The following is a 16,614-nucleotide window of genomic DNA, read 5'->3' as shown; positions in this document are numbered from 1 at the left end:
CAAGTAGGATCCAAGCCACGTGGGTGACTTCCGTAGGATCTCCAGAGGCTGACCTCCAGTCCCTGGGCTGATCATGGGTCAAGGAAGGGTGGTTTTCAGGATGGCCCCCAGGTGGTCTCCTCTCCCCTCTCTGCCTCCAGCTACCCATGACATTCTCCATTTTCAAGAGAGGGTGCTAGCCATCATTGCTAGTCATCACATTCCAGATAAACCCGCAGAATTTGGGTTCTCTGGGAGCAGAGAAGGAGCTGTCTTGCTGCTGTCCTTGGGGAAGGCGCTGAGACTTGTTCAGATAAGCTGCTCCTTCCTTGCAGTTCTCACCCCTCTTGACCTTGGCTCATTTCCCCAAAACGCTGGCTGCACTTCTCTCTCACCCTTAGGCTGTGTGTTCTCTTATTTTATTTATTTATTTTTCTCTATAATGTGAAGCCGGGTGGGAAGGATTGGACTTGTTTTTTGAATCTGCACTAGCTAACGCTGATTTCGCTCCTGCTGTTTGACAAGGACTCTTCCAGGGGCTTTCCATGAACATTTACATCACATCACATCACATTACATACACTGCATTTGGAGGAAAATATCTGGGGAAGAAAGGATAGAAGTGACTTCTGCCTTGCATTCACAAGGTGATCCTGGTGAAGATGTACCATCTCTCTTTGCATCAGTTTTCCCTTCTACAAAACAGTTGGGTGGGCCCTTGTAGGCTGGTGGTGTACCCTGATGAGGTTATTGCTGTGCTGCTCATACTGCATTATTTATGACCTGGATCCTGATTTTCTATTACCAAGCATCAGTGCAACACGTAGTGGTCTGTATCCTACCCACCCCTGCACGTGCACACGCGCCCACACACACACAATTCAGCTATGCCTCCCCAGGATCTTTTATTATAAAGGGAACAGCACTGAATTAAATAAATTGGGAACAGACATAAGCTCTTGGCCAAATTCTTAAAATGTTTTCTTGTTGCTATTGTTTAGGAGTTGAACTGTCCTGTCCATTACTGATTCTAAAGGATTATTTTTCTGTGTCTTTACAGAAGTCCTTTGTGTCCATGGCAAGTTACTTGGGAAATAAAGGTAAAAGAAGGCACCTTTAAAAAATCACCTGCAAGCACTGCACCCAGAAACACCACTCTTAACACTTTGGCATCTATCCTGCTGGTGTTTTGTCAAAGCGTATGGATTTAGGAGGCAAGCAGATGTGCTGAGATTCCAGTTTGAGGTGTTTTGGGGTGCTGTTGTCAAAACACCCCAGCCTTCCCCCATCTGAGGTGAGTCTGTTTTCCTAAGCCTCAGTTGCGCAGAGAAGAGCTGGGAGCTAAGAAGTAGGCAGAGAGGGAGGGGCTTAGACCAGACAGAGGAAGGCATACCGTGGGAGTGAGGCCCTCTCTTCAAGACAAGCAGGAACGCCAGCGGGTGCTGTGGGGGTCCCGAAGACAGTAAACTTGAGAGCCACACAGGGGACACAGCCCACTCCTCAGACCATCAGCTAGCTGGGGAAGAAGGTCGGGGAAGAGCAGACATCCGCCCTGCCACTGCCTACCTGGAGCTGAGGGTGGAGAAGCAGGTCCCCGGGGGAAGGCTAGCTTCCCACAGACACAGCCCCATCCTTGGGGTCTAGGCAGCCAGTCCCATCTGTAGTCAATACAAGTTTCCGTCCCTCTTGTTTGAGGGATACAGTTAAAAGAACAAGAGGAAAGGAGAACGCCACTTTTTCAGAAGAAAACCAATGAAAGGGAAGGCATGGAGAGAGGACAAGAAAACATTAAAGAAATATGGCTAAAAAAACCAAACAGGTCCTATCTGCGCTTCAGCGCCCTGTCCCTGCTCATCCCATCCTTATGAGCCCGAGGGAACGGGGCATAGGACGGCGTTGGTCATCCAGACTTGGGCCCACATTGGCCTTCTCTTGCACCTGCTTTGAGTCTTACTAGCGAAAAGCTTCACAATGTAGTGGGATCACAGCGGCCTAAGTTCAAATGCAACTATGCAACCTCGGCTCTTTCTTCATGTGTAAAATGGGCCTAATGGTGTCTAGACCACACATTGCTCCAAGAAAGAAATGGAGTACCATAGTGGGTTAAATAGTGTTCCCCAAATATTTATGAGACCCTGGAGCCTCAGAATATGACCTTATTTGAAGTAGGGTATTTGCAGGTGTAATTAATTAAGAGGAGGTCATCCTAGATTAGGGTGGGCAATAATCCAATGGCTGGTGTCCTAAGAAGGGGAAAGGACATTTGAAGATACACATAGAGAAGGTCATGTGAAGATGGAGACAGAGATTGGAGTGGTCAGCTACAAGCCCAGAATGCCAAGGCTTGCCAGAATCTGCCAGAAGCTAGGAAGAGGCAAGGGAGCATTCTTCCCTGAAGCCTTCACAGGGCGTGTGGCCTGTTTTCACACGTCTGTCGCCTCCAGAAATGTGAGAGCGCTGAGAGCACAGTGTCTGTTGTTTGAAGCCACCCCGTCTGTGATAACTCCTGACGACAGCACTGGGAAGCTCACAAAGGTACCTGTGTGAGGTTCCAGGCGCAGAGCGAGAACATGCTGGCGTTCTTTCCCACCCCCCTCCTACCACTATGCTTGTACCTGCTTCCCCAGGGACATGGTTCAAGGAGTACCCAAGGGCCAAGAAGCCATGCTTAAAGCAAAACCAAAACTTCTCAGGAGGCTGGGCTTCGGTCAGTTCCTCACAGCCAGTTTTGGTTTGAATTAGCCTCATGTTACAAGGAAGCCTGAGCTGGATGGAGAGGATATCTTTTCCTCCCTTGCCTCAAGTACCTTAAGTGACGGTTTTTCATGACCCATCCTCGTACGTCCCTCTGCCAGCCAGAAGGAGTCCTGCCTTGGAGCTACTGCTTGTTGTAGTGCTCAAGGCATAACCTACATTTGTTTTGTTTTGTTTTGGCTGTTTGTTGGCTTCCAGGAGGGGATCTGATGCAAGGGCAACTGTTTGTTTTATTTTCCTTTGCGTCTTTCCCTGAGGAGAGGTACCAAGTTCTGCTGCGAGTATCTAGGAGGCTGAGACTTTCTCCTCTCCTGAGCCGGTGTTGCAGATGGTGATGAGGCCGCCACGGTTGGGTAAGTGCGGGCAGACTTTCACTCCACACCACTGGCGGCAAGAGGAAATCAGCCTTGGCAGTTGTGCTCACAGACACCAACAAGCTCATTTCTGGCTGTCTCGAAAATAGTGGGATTTCTCTTCCTTGTTCGTCTACTTATTACTCGTGTTGGAAAGTTTTAGGAGATGAGGGTTTGTTTGTTTTTTTCTGCATGTAATAAATGTGCAGGGAAAAAGAAACGAACTTTCTTGAGATTGTCTCTCAGCTTACGATTTGGGGAGGATCATTGGAACTTAAAAATTGGTGTCTTTTTTTACAATAGACATCTTTTGTGGTTATCCCTTTGGCAGGCAATCGCCATTCCAGGTGAGCCAGTGTTTACAAGCTATGCTCTAAGAATAAGCTGTTTAAAACACAGAAGAGCAACAACAAAAATGCACCTACAATTAAATTAACTTATAATACAGGCAACCGTTACTTTAAAAAAAACAACATGATTCGATTAGAGCAAATTTAGCTAAATGAGAGAAACCTGCGGCCTCTGTTCTTCATTGCTCACTGCCTGGGTGCAGATAGTAGAAAAGAGGTGACTATGGATTCTCATGGGAGAGGGTTGAAAGGAGCGGCTTGAGTGAAATTCCCTACAAATAAGGCCTTCTGACGCTGAACTCCCATGGTTCTGTGGAATGGAATCACAGATAGCCGTTGACAGAATGCACAGCAAGAATACTCAGTGTCAGCGATAATCAGACATGGTCTCAGGAGTCAAACGCCAATTGCTTGGATATTCTCCAAGCTCCCTTCCAAGCCTGAGAGTCGAGGAGTGGATGAGCCATATTGCTCTGAGAGCAGAAGTGGTCTACGCATGTTCACCCCTTGAACTCTCACTACCAGCAGCTCTTCCTTACCTGCAGCTTCCAGGTGTCTTCTCCCATATTTCGCTTGTGTGGGAGCCTTTCCATTCAGCCAGAGCTCTTCCTGGGCAAGGACTGCTCCTTTCAGGTTCTCTCAATCCCAAGTGCCTGGCACAGTGCATAGGTGACATGAGGGAATCTGAAAGTTTAGCCAGCCCCAGTCAGCTCAATGCCTTCCAGCCCTCTCTAACCCCTCTAAGGGCTTGTTCCACTTCTCATTTTCCAGACCTCTGTTATCAACGCCCTCTGCTGCTTAGAGTTTTCCTCCCTCGGGTCTGAGACACTATAGTGGGGAAGCTTCTCATAGTCTTAGGACCATTTCTTCTTTGCCTTCTTCTCGTCTCCTATACCCGCTCCCCTAATTTGGGGGCATTCGTCAGACTTCAGACCTTTTTCTCTAACCTGTGTTTTTATAGTCTCCCCATAAGAAAGTTGATTCATTCCCCAATGTCAATTAACATTTGCATATCGGAATAACTTTTTTATCTTTGTCTCTATCACTGAATTGTGTCCCAAACTTTAGGATTTCATTTTTCTTGTATTGTTTCAATTCCTTCATGACTCAAAACCAATTCATTCCATAGAACCCAGCTCTAAAACCTGGCTCCTGATCTAATATTTCCTTCGTCTCACCCTTCTGCTGTGGCGTCAGTATGGTTTTAACTGTCAGGTCTCAAAACCACAGTCCACTTGTTGCTTCTCCTTCTTTCCTGAATGGATGATCACTTGTTAATTGCTTTGTCAATTGTTTTGTGAATTGCCTTGTAGTAAGTTTCTCCTTCCTCTGCCTTTCTTCCCTTTTCTGACCCTGAATCAGGGACTTTACCAAATATTTGGATTAATACCATGACCCTCTAATTGAATGACTGGCGTTCCATTTCACTCCCTCAGTTGTATACAAAAAAAAAAAAAAAAAAAAGAACAAAAAACCCCACCACCTTTAATCTATTTTAAATACTCCTTTTAGTAACTGTCACTATCTCTTCCTGGCAGCTCTACCTGGCATTAAGCCCTTGACATTTTTGGCTCAACCTGTATTTCCAGTGTAGATATGCTACTCCCAGTCCCCCTCAACAACCTCTGTGTGTGTGAACCTCTGAGATTATTTCTAACATTTCTTCAGGCCCTCAAGAGTAGCTCCAATTCTCCAAAGCCCATTCATCTTAGAAGTATCCTTCCACCAGTAAGCTTCCATACTTTGGGCATTTTCATGCAACACCTTTCACATCACTTCTTACCATTTTTCGTGTGTACAGAATTTTGGCTTTCTGACTATGACATCATGTCTTCAAGGGCAGGAGCCCTTTCTTACTTGAACCCTTTTCTTGATTCCCCACTTTGATTTGAATTGATTCCCTAACTTGAAGACTTGCGAAAAGTGGGGGCATAGTGTTTGTTGGCTAAAGAGTTGAGATGCAATTTGAATTTAAGTTAAACGTGAACTGAGGTTAAATAGACTATTGTCTTCTAATGCCTAGGTCAGAGACCACACCTTCAAAAGAAACAGCTTCCCTAGTGACCCGGGGGAGAGCAAAGGCAGGGCAGCAATCTGAGCAGGACTTTTCACCAATCTAAAGAGTAGCTTTTGCTTCCTCTCTCTCTCAAGCCTGAGAACTTGTGAGTGAGAGACCCTTCATGACTCTTCGTAGAGGCACCAGAAAATGTTCTTGAATCTTTTATCCTATGCTGTTCTGTTCTGTTTTATACCACGATGACATCTCAACTGCTAGGGTGTGTTCATGGGCAGCATTGTTAAGAATTACCCAGAAATTAATTAAGAATTATCTGGAAGTAAAGAAATTCAGCTAAACTGATTATGTGATTGAAAACTGATTTTTTCTGCTCATGTTCCAATGTACCCCTTTGAGGGTAGCTTGCCTGAGAACAGATAGCTACAATGAGCATCCTGTCTCATGAAAGCTCCAGCCCAAGCCGCTCACACGTAAGGAATATACAATTAAGATAAAAACGAAAAGCCATGCAGCCCTGGACAGTAAGATACTTACATCCAGACCAAGGTGAATTTTAAAAGACGAGATTGAAGAGGAGGCATGGTTGTTTGAACACATTCATTTCATCTCATGGTGAAGAGTCATCTCTATGCTCTTTTGGCCAAAGGAGAGCCTTACATATGGATGCTTTATAAATTATCCTTGAGTTATTTAATTTTGGCAATGTACTCTATAAGTTCTCCAAATAAACTCTTTCAGGCTTTGCCAGCATGAACAGAAAAGAATTCATACTTTCCTAATATTGAAGGTTTCCAGAACCTGCTCTTTCAGAAAAATGTCATTTTCCTAAAGCGCCCAGAGGGCAAAGATCTCATTGAGATGGACTGGCCTTTTGAGAGAGATTGGTGAGGGGCTTGGGGTACCTATGGGAACATTCTTTGGGGAGACAACCTTGTAAATAATCCTACTAAAGAGATATTCTTTTAATCTCCCATCTCTTGTGGAAGCACTTCCTTCAACATGCACCTTCACTCAAGCAATTTTAAGGGGGCGGGTGATGTCCCCACCCCATTAGCAGCCCATTCCACTGTCAGTGACTTAAACTGATTAAAATTTCTTTCTTATTTGGGGCCAAAATTATTAACCAAATTAAGTTTTCTGTTTCTCCAATAGACAACAGAGTCAACTTGGGGGCCAGTAGTCTCAGAGTATGATACTAAATTGCCATGCATGCACTCATTCATCTGTCCATTCAGGGAACAATCGTAATTGGTTATAAACAGTTATAAACACTCATGAAACACACTATACACACACACACACACACATATACACACAAACACACACAAAGAAAAAGAAAATTATTATAAGGACCTAACACAGTTCCAAGAACTCTTGTTCTAGCACAGAAGACAGATGTGTAACCAGTTATTATACCAGGTATAGGCAAGTGCTATTACTTACCTAGTTAACACTAGTTAACACTAGTTAATAGCAGATAACAATTAAGGCAAGAGGAACAGCTGAGAGCAGTTAGGAAAGGCTTATCTCCTTGTGTTGAAGGCAGAAGAACGTAAGGCCACTTAAGGAAATATTTATGACGCAGGACAGTTTCTTTGAGCTCAAGTAGAAATTGAGATAGAAAATAAGATTAGACAAGATAAAGTAAGATCAGATATGAGAGATTAGACTCAGAGCCCCTGTGAGGACCTAGTCATGGAGAGCACATGTATTATTTCTGTGACTGAGGCAGGAGGGACCAGATCACACAGGGTTGTGTAGTCCACGCTAAGGCCTTATAAATAGTGGGAGCTATTGAAGTCTTTTCAGCAGGAGTGTCATGATCACATTTGGTAATTCCATGTTCAGGAGATTCTTCTGCCTACAGGTAAAGGACTCATTCATTCAGCCAGTATTATCGGAGTGCCAACGTCCTACCAGACACGGCTCTAGGGACTGAAGGATAGTAGTACGCGAAACAAAGATGTCAGTCCTTTTAGTGATTATATTCTTACGTAAAATAGCAGCTGATAATCTAATATAAATGTAATCTAATATAAATGAGTACATTATATGGTATGTTAGGTGGAATTGAATGCCTTGGGAAAGAGGAGAGCTGTGCATGCTGGAGAGAGAGGCGCTGCTCCCGCAATCTGCACGAGGCAGTCTCACCAGAGAGAGCAAGGGAAGTCTCTGGATGTGGGGAGGTGCACCCTGGCAGCAAGGTCAGCCCTTGGGCAGTGGATCTGAGGAAGAAGCCCACAGGCCTGGGAGCAGGCTTAGGGCCGTTTAGAGATTTCCAGAGTCCCAGGATCCCAGACTGCAATGGGTGGTGGGGTCAAGAGCTCCAGAGGACACTGTCAGTTCTGCAAACGCCTCACGCTGCAGGGAGAGACATGGCCACTCTTGGGTCTTCTAAAGCATGGGGCGCAAGGCAAATGTCTCTCTTGCCTGGGATACTAGACAGACTTAGGATTTTATTCTCAGTGAAATGTTGAGTCATCAAAGGATTTTGAGCAGGAAGCTCTGCTTCAATATAAGGAGGAATGACAAGAATTAAGGTGATGCAGTGGGGTTGTAAAATGAAAAGGCATCATCCAGAAGTATTCCAACACAGAATTAACAGGACTGGGGGATGGACTGGATTTTCAAGATGAGAGATGTATGTATAAGTTTAAGATGACACACGCAAGATTCTGGCTCGAGGTGGCTGTTATTATTACGATTGGCATTATAGGAAAAGGGGGCACAAAGAGTTTTAATAAAGCGTCCAGGGTCTTAAAGGCTCATAATTTCTAGACCCAGGATTTGAGCTCAAATGTGTCTGACTTTAGAGTATGAGATCTTATCCTTTGCACAGAAGATACTACCCCTAGAAGGTTGGAAAGTATCTTCCTAACAGTGTCTATCTCTCTCTTGGCCAAAGGAGACATTGTACAAGGAAAGTCCCCTCAGATGGGCAAAGAAGAGAGGGAAGTTACAGCCAGAGGAGGGTGAGCCAGACATCCTTTCTGTTGCCAGAGCATGTTACATGCTCTTGTTTTGAGCTCCAGAAATAAGGATGCTGGGCAAGTGCAGCATTAGGATGATACCTTGTCTGGGTACATTTGCATTTCAATAAGGAGCAGGGTCTTCAAGTCCAGCTAAGGTCCAGCATTTCCCTATGGAAATCACTTGATAGGGCTCCCAGTTGATACCCACTGATATGTCCCTCCCTAAAATGAGAACAAGACTACAGCCCACTGTGGACCTCACAGTCTCTTCTAGCTACTGCCTCATTGCTCGCTCCCATTATAACACTCTTCTCTGAAATGTTACCTGTATTCTCCTGTCTCTGCACCCTTACCCTTATTTTCTCTCCACTTTACACAGGCTCTCATCTGCACAAATCCCCCGATGTCCTGCTTGGCAGGCTCACTCATGACCTCCACGCTGCTAATGGCAGCTCTCAGCAGCATTTGGCTCAACCGAGCACTCCCTCCTTATGGCACTGCCTTTTAAGCTCTTTCATTATAATTGAGGTATGGCGAGGCCAACAGATCAGGAGATAACTGCTATTGAAAAAAAAAGTTTGTTGTTCTCAGACCCAGAGAGAAGGAGGCATGCCACACTTTAGGGGCCACACAGGGAGGCATCAGGGTCAGACAGGAGGCAGAGCAGAAGGGGAAATGTGGCTAGAAGTCTTTATTGTGGTTTCCACAAGAAGGAGTGGGCAAGGCAGGGTAGGCAGGCTTCAATTGTCTAGTTTGAAATAGCTCATCAGGATTTGGAACTGAGGGCCTGTCCCTTGTTGTGTGGTACCTGGCCCTGGGGAGGTTAGGGCGGTAAAGGAGTGGGTTGAAGTTAGGGGTTCTCAGTTGCTTCCTTTGCATTTGAAAGGCCTCCCGGGGTGAGTTGTTTACTATCTCTAGGAACTGGCTAATCCTGGTAGGGGCAACCTTGCAGGATCAGCAAGCATCAGAATACAGAAAATAAAAGACTTGATTAATTTCCATTTTTGCCCTTTCCCTCGATCTTCTTTGCTAGTGCCGTCCCTCCCAGAGACACATTGGAATCCCCGACATCTCAATCCTTGGACGCTTTTTCTCTCTCGTGTGTCTCTTGTGGTGATGTCATACAGCTCCCTGGCATTAAGTAACATGTAGCCATTGAGGACTCCCAAATTTCTCTCTACCCCAAACTCTAGACTGTTATCCAACTGCTTACTAAACATCTTCATGTGAATGACTAGAGTCTCAAACCATGTACTGATTTCTGCTCCTTAATCTGTTTTTCTCCATCTTCTCCAGTTTAAAGTTAGCACTTTGTTTCTCCTAGAGCTTCAGCCTGAGGGGTAGCCCAACGGTCTTCCACACATTTAGTGGCCCACGGAGCTGCTCTCAAGAAACATAGGCTGTGGACGCCATTTTGGTGCTCTCCCTCTGCCTTGCTTCCACTCAGCAGTATGATCCAGAAGAAAGATGATATGGTCATCTGGAGCCCAGATTTTTGTGACCAACCCCAGAGAACACCTCCAGATTGCCTGGCCTTGGTAGCCAATAGGACTTACAGTTCCAGCCCACAGGACTGTATTATTTGCATATATCACAAGTTGCTGCCTAAGGATCTGACTTTCAACCAACCTGAATCTAGGTGCTAAGATCCTCCTCTTTGGGCTACTGACAGGTCTTGGCATATCCTCCACTGCTGGAAGCTATTAAAAATAAAATCGACTGCTTAGATAAGCACAAAGGTTTGCAGGACAACCAAGAACTGAGGCACGGTTGGAGATCAAGTTTCATTTCCTACATAAGATCAGTTCTTCAAGACTAGGAGAGGGAGTTGTTTCATCTACTGTGTAGAAACACAGAGAGTCAGGCAAAATGAAGTAACTAAGGAATATATTCCAAAGTCTTCAATAAATAACGTCGGAAATATTGGACAGCCATACACAATAGAATGAAACTGGACCACTCTTTTACACCATGCACAGAAATTAATTCAAAATGGATTAAAGACTTGAATCTAAGACCTGAAACCAAAAACGTCCTAGAAGAAAACCTAGGTGAGGAGCTCCTTGACATTGGAGTTGGTGATGATTTCTTAATCTGACACCAACTAAAACCAAAAACAACAAAAGCAAAAATTAAACTAAAAAAGTATCAAACTAAAAAGCTTCTGCACAGCAAAGGAAACCATCAATAAATTTAAGTCAACCTGCTGAATGGGAGAAATATTTGCAAATCATATATCTGATAAAGGGTTAATATTAGTCCAAAATACCTAAAGAACTCATAAAACTCAATAGTAACGCGCACGCACACACACACACACACACACACACACACACACACACAGTCAAAATAAAAATGGATAGAGGATCTGAATAGATATTTTTCAAAAAAAGACAAATAACCAACAGGTTCATGAAAAGATGCTCAACATCAGTAATCATCAGGGAAATGCAAATCAAAACCACCATGAGTTATCACCTCACACTTGTTAGAATGGCTAGTATCAAAAAGATAAGAGATAACAAGTGTTGGTGAGGATGTGGAGAAATGGAAACCCCTATGCACACTGGATTCTAAGTTGGTACAGCCACTGTGGAAAACAGTGTGGAGGTTCCTAAAAAAATGATAAATAAAAAATAAAACTACCATATGATCCAACAATTCCACTTCTGGGTATTTATCTGAAGAAAATGAAAATGCTAAGACAAAAAGGTATATGTACCCCATGTCTGTTGCAGTATTATTGCAGTATTATTTACAATAGCCAAGATATGAATCAACCTGCGTGCATGTGTGTATGTGTGTGCATGTAATGGAATATTACTCAGCCAAAAAAAGAATGAAACTTTGCTATTTGCAACAACATGGATGGACCTCAAGAGTATTATTACACTAAGCGAAATAAGTCAGAGAAAGATGAATGCTGTATGGTTTCACTTATGTGTGGAATCTAAAACAAATAAACCAAGCTCATAGATACAGAGAACAGATTGGTGGTTGCCAGAGGTAGGGGTTAAGGGGGTAGGAGAAATGGGTAAACTGGTTTTTTTTTTTTCTAGTTTTTGAAAAATTGGAAGAAAAAATAGGACTCCATAGAGAAAGGTTAATTGCATGCTTGGGCAGCAGAGACATGAAATCAGCTTAAGGCAACTTGTGCAGAAAGCAAACAAGATTCCCAAGATTAATAGGAATGTGGGAAAAGCAAACAGAGGCTACCTTGAAGGGACTTCTAGTGGCTAAAATTACAGTGATTTAGACTATAAAAGAACAATTATTGGGGCACCTTGGTGGCTCAGTTGGTTAAATGACTGCCTTCTGCTTAGGTCATGATCCCAGGGTGCTGGGGTTGAGCCCGCTTCAGGTTCCTCGCTCAGCAGGAAACCTGTTTCTCCCTCTCTCCCTACCTGGTATTCTGCCAGCTTGTGCTCTCTCTCTGTCTGTGTCAAATAAATAAATAAACTCCTTAAAAAAAAGAACAATTATTATTTTTTTTAAAGCCCTCAAAATGGATCAGGGACCTAAATATAAGAACTAAAACTATAAAATACTCAGAAGAAAATATAGATGTAAATCTTTGTAACCTTGGGTTTGGCCATGGTTTCTTAGATATGCCACCTAAAGCATAACCAATAAAAGAAAAAAATAGATAAATTGGGCTTCATCAGAATTAAATTAATTTGTGCTTTAAAATTAAAATATTTGTGCTTCAAAGAACGCTACCGAGGAACTGAAAAGACAATTTGTAGAATGAGAGAACATATTTACACATTATGTATTTGATAAACACTTTGGCAGTTTCTCAAAAAGTTAAACAAAGAATTACCATTTAGCCAAGCAATTCCACTCCTACATATCCAAGAGAATTGAAAACATGTCTACAAAGAAGTTTGTACGTGAACGTCCATAGCAGCATTATTCTAAAAGCCTACAACTAGAAACAGTCCAAATGTCCATCAACTGATGAATGGATAAACAAGATGTATATTCATACAATGAAATACTATTCAATCATGAAAAGGAATGAGGTACCGATACATGCTACAACATAAATGAATCTTGAAAATATTAAGCTCAGTGAAAACAGCTAGATTCAAAAGGCAACATAGTGTATGATTCCATTTTTATGAAATATCCAGAATGAGCAAAACAATTGAGACAGAAAGTATATTGGTGGTTGCCAGAGATTGGAAGGACAGGGGAGGGGAATTGGGAAATTACCATCAAGGGGTAGTGGGTTCCTTTTTAGGGTAATGAAAATAATCCAGAATTAGATAGTGGTGTGGATTTCACAATTCTGTGAATATACTGAAAACCACTGAATTGTACCACTAAATTGTATTTTAAGTATATATGAATATATACACACACATGCACACACACACACTCTTTTATTGTATGTCAATTATACTTCAAGAAGGCTGTTGGAAAAAATAAGTTTAAAGAAAAAATACATATTTGTATATAATATATACCTCTCTACAGACCACTTCTCACCTCTACCAGCACCACCATTCAAACCAAACTATCATCTCTGTGAAAACATTCCTCACTGATCATCCTGCTTCTAATCTTGTCCAACCCACTGTCCTTCCCAAGTCTCCATTGTCTATGCCAAAGCTGAGTCCTCTTTTGAAAATGTAATGAGATCATGTCATTCACCTGATCCCAGATCTTCTGCTGGCTTTCCATCACACTCAGAGAAGCATCTGACTTAGACGTATGGCTCCAACCAATTTCCCTTGGAAAAATGGTTCCATGGCCAATAAAATTTTGAAAGTCTCTTTGAAGACAGACTAGTTCACAGTGATATATCCTGTCCCTTTTGCCTCAACCACAAGAAGTCCTTGGATTTGAGAACAAAGGTAGTAGTGTAGGAGGGCTAGAAGGACCAAAGTCAGGCACCTACTCAGTGTAGCCAGTTCTGTGCTCTTCCTGTCTAAACTTCTTAGTAACATGTAGTTCAAATAATGGGCAAACTGGATCACAACACTCAAAAGAGCCTGACGCTCTCCTGCTCAGGCACATATCAAGTGTTTATTGAGAATCTCGCTCTGCTCTACTGAGTGCTGTCCTTGAGTATCTGACTCCCAGAGTTCAAGTCCACCTGAAGAAGTTGGTGTGCATTATTCATTTGACAGTCATTTGGTTTTCAAGGACCCACAACTGAAAAAACTATGGGAGGTTTTGTGGAGGAGACAAAGGGGCTCAGATAATTACCAGTGCGGGTGACTCATGAGAACAGGTTCACAGTCAGGAAAGGAAGAAGAGCTTCTGATTTGGATCGATGAAGAACACCTTGCTTCCTCTTACCTCGTCTCCCATCTCCTCCAGGCAACAACTTTGAACTTCTCTTCCTGGGGGTCCACTATGACTCTGCTGCCTCCAAGATGACCAGAAGGCAGTAGACTTCAGTACAACGGAGCCCCTGGGAGAGAAGCTAAAACTTCTCTTCTGGGGCTTGTTTATGTGTCATTTCCCTGTTTTCAGGAATGAGCAAGTCACCCAATCACGAGACCCAGCAAAACTGTAGGAAGCGCTGAGACGTTCAATTGTCTGTTTCAGATCGGGTACAGATCATGTTCCTCCATCTGCTAATTTTGAGCCTGGGAATGCAGCTTCATCAGACAGCAGGTAAGAATGGGCGAAAGGAGGGGGTCTGAGGAAGAGGAGTAAGCAGTTGCCCCCAGCTGAAGCCGATGATGAGAATGGGGTCCTCAGGCTGAAGTCTTTCTCTGAGAGGAACTGGGATTACTCTCTATTACGTGCACAGTAAAAAGAATGGTGCCCAGGTGGCCTGTGCTTGCCCATGTCCCTGTCTTACAGAAACAATAACCATCGGGCAGATGAGGAAACTGGAATTCAGAAAAGTTATTTAATTTACCCAAGATTATGTAGTTAATAGACGCCACAGGCAAGCTTTCTACACAACTAACGTCCTTTCTGCCTTACGGGGCAAGATGATGTTGATAAACAAGCATGGCAGGCAGCCCCTAATCTTCCCCCTTTGGAATGGGATTTTGGAATTAAGTTTGACTATAGACATATATTCAATGTTGATACTGGATGTTCACAAAACCAAAAAGTATTATGATGGAGTATGCTGAAGAATTAACCAAAAGATGAGGTGCCTGAGTGGCTCAGTTGTTAAGTGTCCACCTTCAGCTCAGGTCATGATCCCAGGGTCCTGAGATCGAGCGGTCTCTCCCTCTCTGTCAAATAAATAAATGATATCTTTTAAAAAAGAGAGAATTAACCAAAAGGAAAGTATAAACAAGCTGTATCTTGCTTTCTCCTCAAATTTAGAATTCTTCTCTGCTTTCCACTGTACATTATGCAGATGATATCCGCTCAAACAAATATTAATTACTTGTCTAAATTGGACTGCTTTCTCCTCAGGGGTATTTTTGGTTTTTGTAAGTCTGATCATTTCCCATCTCCCTAATTAAGGAGTTTTAACTTCCAAGGTTTCTCATAGAGGCTACCTGAGCGGCAAAATGTAACAAAAGGGTCTGAGGATGGATAAGAACGTTTATTTCTGGGGAAGGGAAGCAGTCCAGGATGAGGATTAAGAAGGACAATCTTTTTTTTTTTTTAAGATTTTATTTATTTATTAGAGAGAGAGAGAGCAAGAGAGGGAACACAGCAGCGGGAGTGGGAGAGGGAGAAGCAGGCTTCCCGCTGAGCAGGGAGCTCCACGTGGGGCTCGATCCCAGGACCCTGGGATCATGACCTGAGCCGAAGGAGACGCTTAACAACTGAGCCACTCAGGTGCCCCAAGAAGGACAATCTTAACTAGTATGTTTCCCAGGTGTTCTGTTTTTTTTTTTTAACGAGAAATACGCATTTATTTGTGTATTAAAAGAAGTATTATGCCCTTACTTGTCTATTAAAAGAAATATACAAAAATTATACTTGTATGATAAAAATATAAATTTTAAGATATAAGAATTATTTTCAAAAGAATGCTTTCAAAAGCATTTGAAGGCATCAGGCTATAGCATCAGGTGCCTGAGGACAGCCGCAGTTCTCAGGGTGACACCCTGATGGCCTCCTCCCCCTCACTGTGCTTGTTCACCCCTAAACTTCCTCTCTTTGAGAAAGAAAAAAAGATAATATGGACTGAATCAGTATAATTCTTTATTCCCTTCTCTATGTAAATTTCTATTTTTAAATTTTAAAAAGAATGCTTATAACAACATTGTTAATCCTTCCAAAAAAGAAGCCCAAAATAACCAAATCCACATTGATCAACAGGATAATGCATAAATTGTGGTATATGAACAGAATGGAAAAATATACAGCATTCAAATAAATTAATTGCAAAAATATGCAACTACATTTAAGAGTCTTAGTAACATAATATTGATTAAAAAATACAAAAAAAAATCAAACACGGAATACAACATATAGTACAATGTCCTTTTTATAAACAATATATACCTATAGCTATATATATTGCAATATACCTATATATATGTATAATATATGCATATAATGCATGTGATATGCATATCATAATGATATGATATAAGCAGTATATGTGTGTGTGTGTGTGTGTGTGTGTGTGTATATATATATGATAGAGCTAGAAAATAAGCCAGAGATTAATAAACACAATATTCAGGATGCTGATTACTTTTGGTGGAGGAAGTAGATGTATGTCATTATTAATGTTCTGGTTCTTGGGGTAGGTAATGGATTCGCAGGAGTTCATTTTCTTTGATTTGGTATCCTTTAAAATTTTTTTGTATTTAAACTTTTATGTTGTAAAAGATGCCACAGGCAGAGAAAACCACATGAAACAAGTGTAAACCATCATGTTGCCATAAGGTGAATGCTTGTAACCAGTCACCCATGTCAAGTGGTAGACCTGTACCAACCTTCCCTGAAAACATTCCCCTGCCCCAGTCCTACATAACCTCCACCCCATAACACTCTACTGTCTACCCTTTTCTCCATTAAAAAAAATTTCCTAAATATTATTAAAAGAAATATTAGTAAGCACTCAGCAAAATATGTTCTTTATTGTTTCTGAATCAGCAAATACGGATATCGCTCATTTTAAAGTGAATCTATATATTTCATTGGACATGCTGTAATTTATTTAACCAGTCCTTTATTGAGAGAAATTACAGTTATTTAAAAAACAATCGTTTCTTGCTAGATTAATGCTTGAAAAAAATGTGTTT

General features: G+C 42.3%; 1 protein-coding gene across 2 annotated transcripts in view; it reads left to right on the top strand.

Annotated features, from left to right (window-relative positions):
* Positions 1 to 2,759: 2,759 nt before the first annotated feature.
* LOC111153617 (programmed cell death 1 ligand 2) overlaps positions 2,760 to 16,614 on the top strand; it is a 54,524-nt gene continuing 40,669 nt past the window's right edge. For both annotated transcript variants that reach the window (XM_022512759.1, XM_022512758.1), the window contains exons 1-2: positions 2,760 to 3,086; positions 13,988 to 14,056. In XM_022512759.1, the coding sequence (XP_022368467.1) occupies positions 3,062 to 3,086; positions 13,988 to 14,056 (94 nt within the window). In that variant the 5' untranslated portion in view covers positions 2,760 to 3,061. The remainder of the gene's footprint in view (positions 3,087 to 13,987; positions 14,057 to 16,614) is intronic.

This window comes from Enhydra lutris, unplaced genomic scaffold (genome assembly GCF_002288905.1).
Source record: "Enhydra lutris kenyoni isolate GAN:26980312 unplaced genomic scaffold, ASM228890v2 scaffoldscaffold33, whole genome shotgun sequence".
In the NCBI taxonomy this organism is placed as follows: domain Eukaryota; kingdom Metazoa; phylum Chordata; class Mammalia; order Carnivora; family Mustelidae; genus Enhydra; species Enhydra lutris.
Note: the sequence above shows the minus strand (reverse complement) of the source record. Positions and strands in the feature narration are given on the sequence as shown.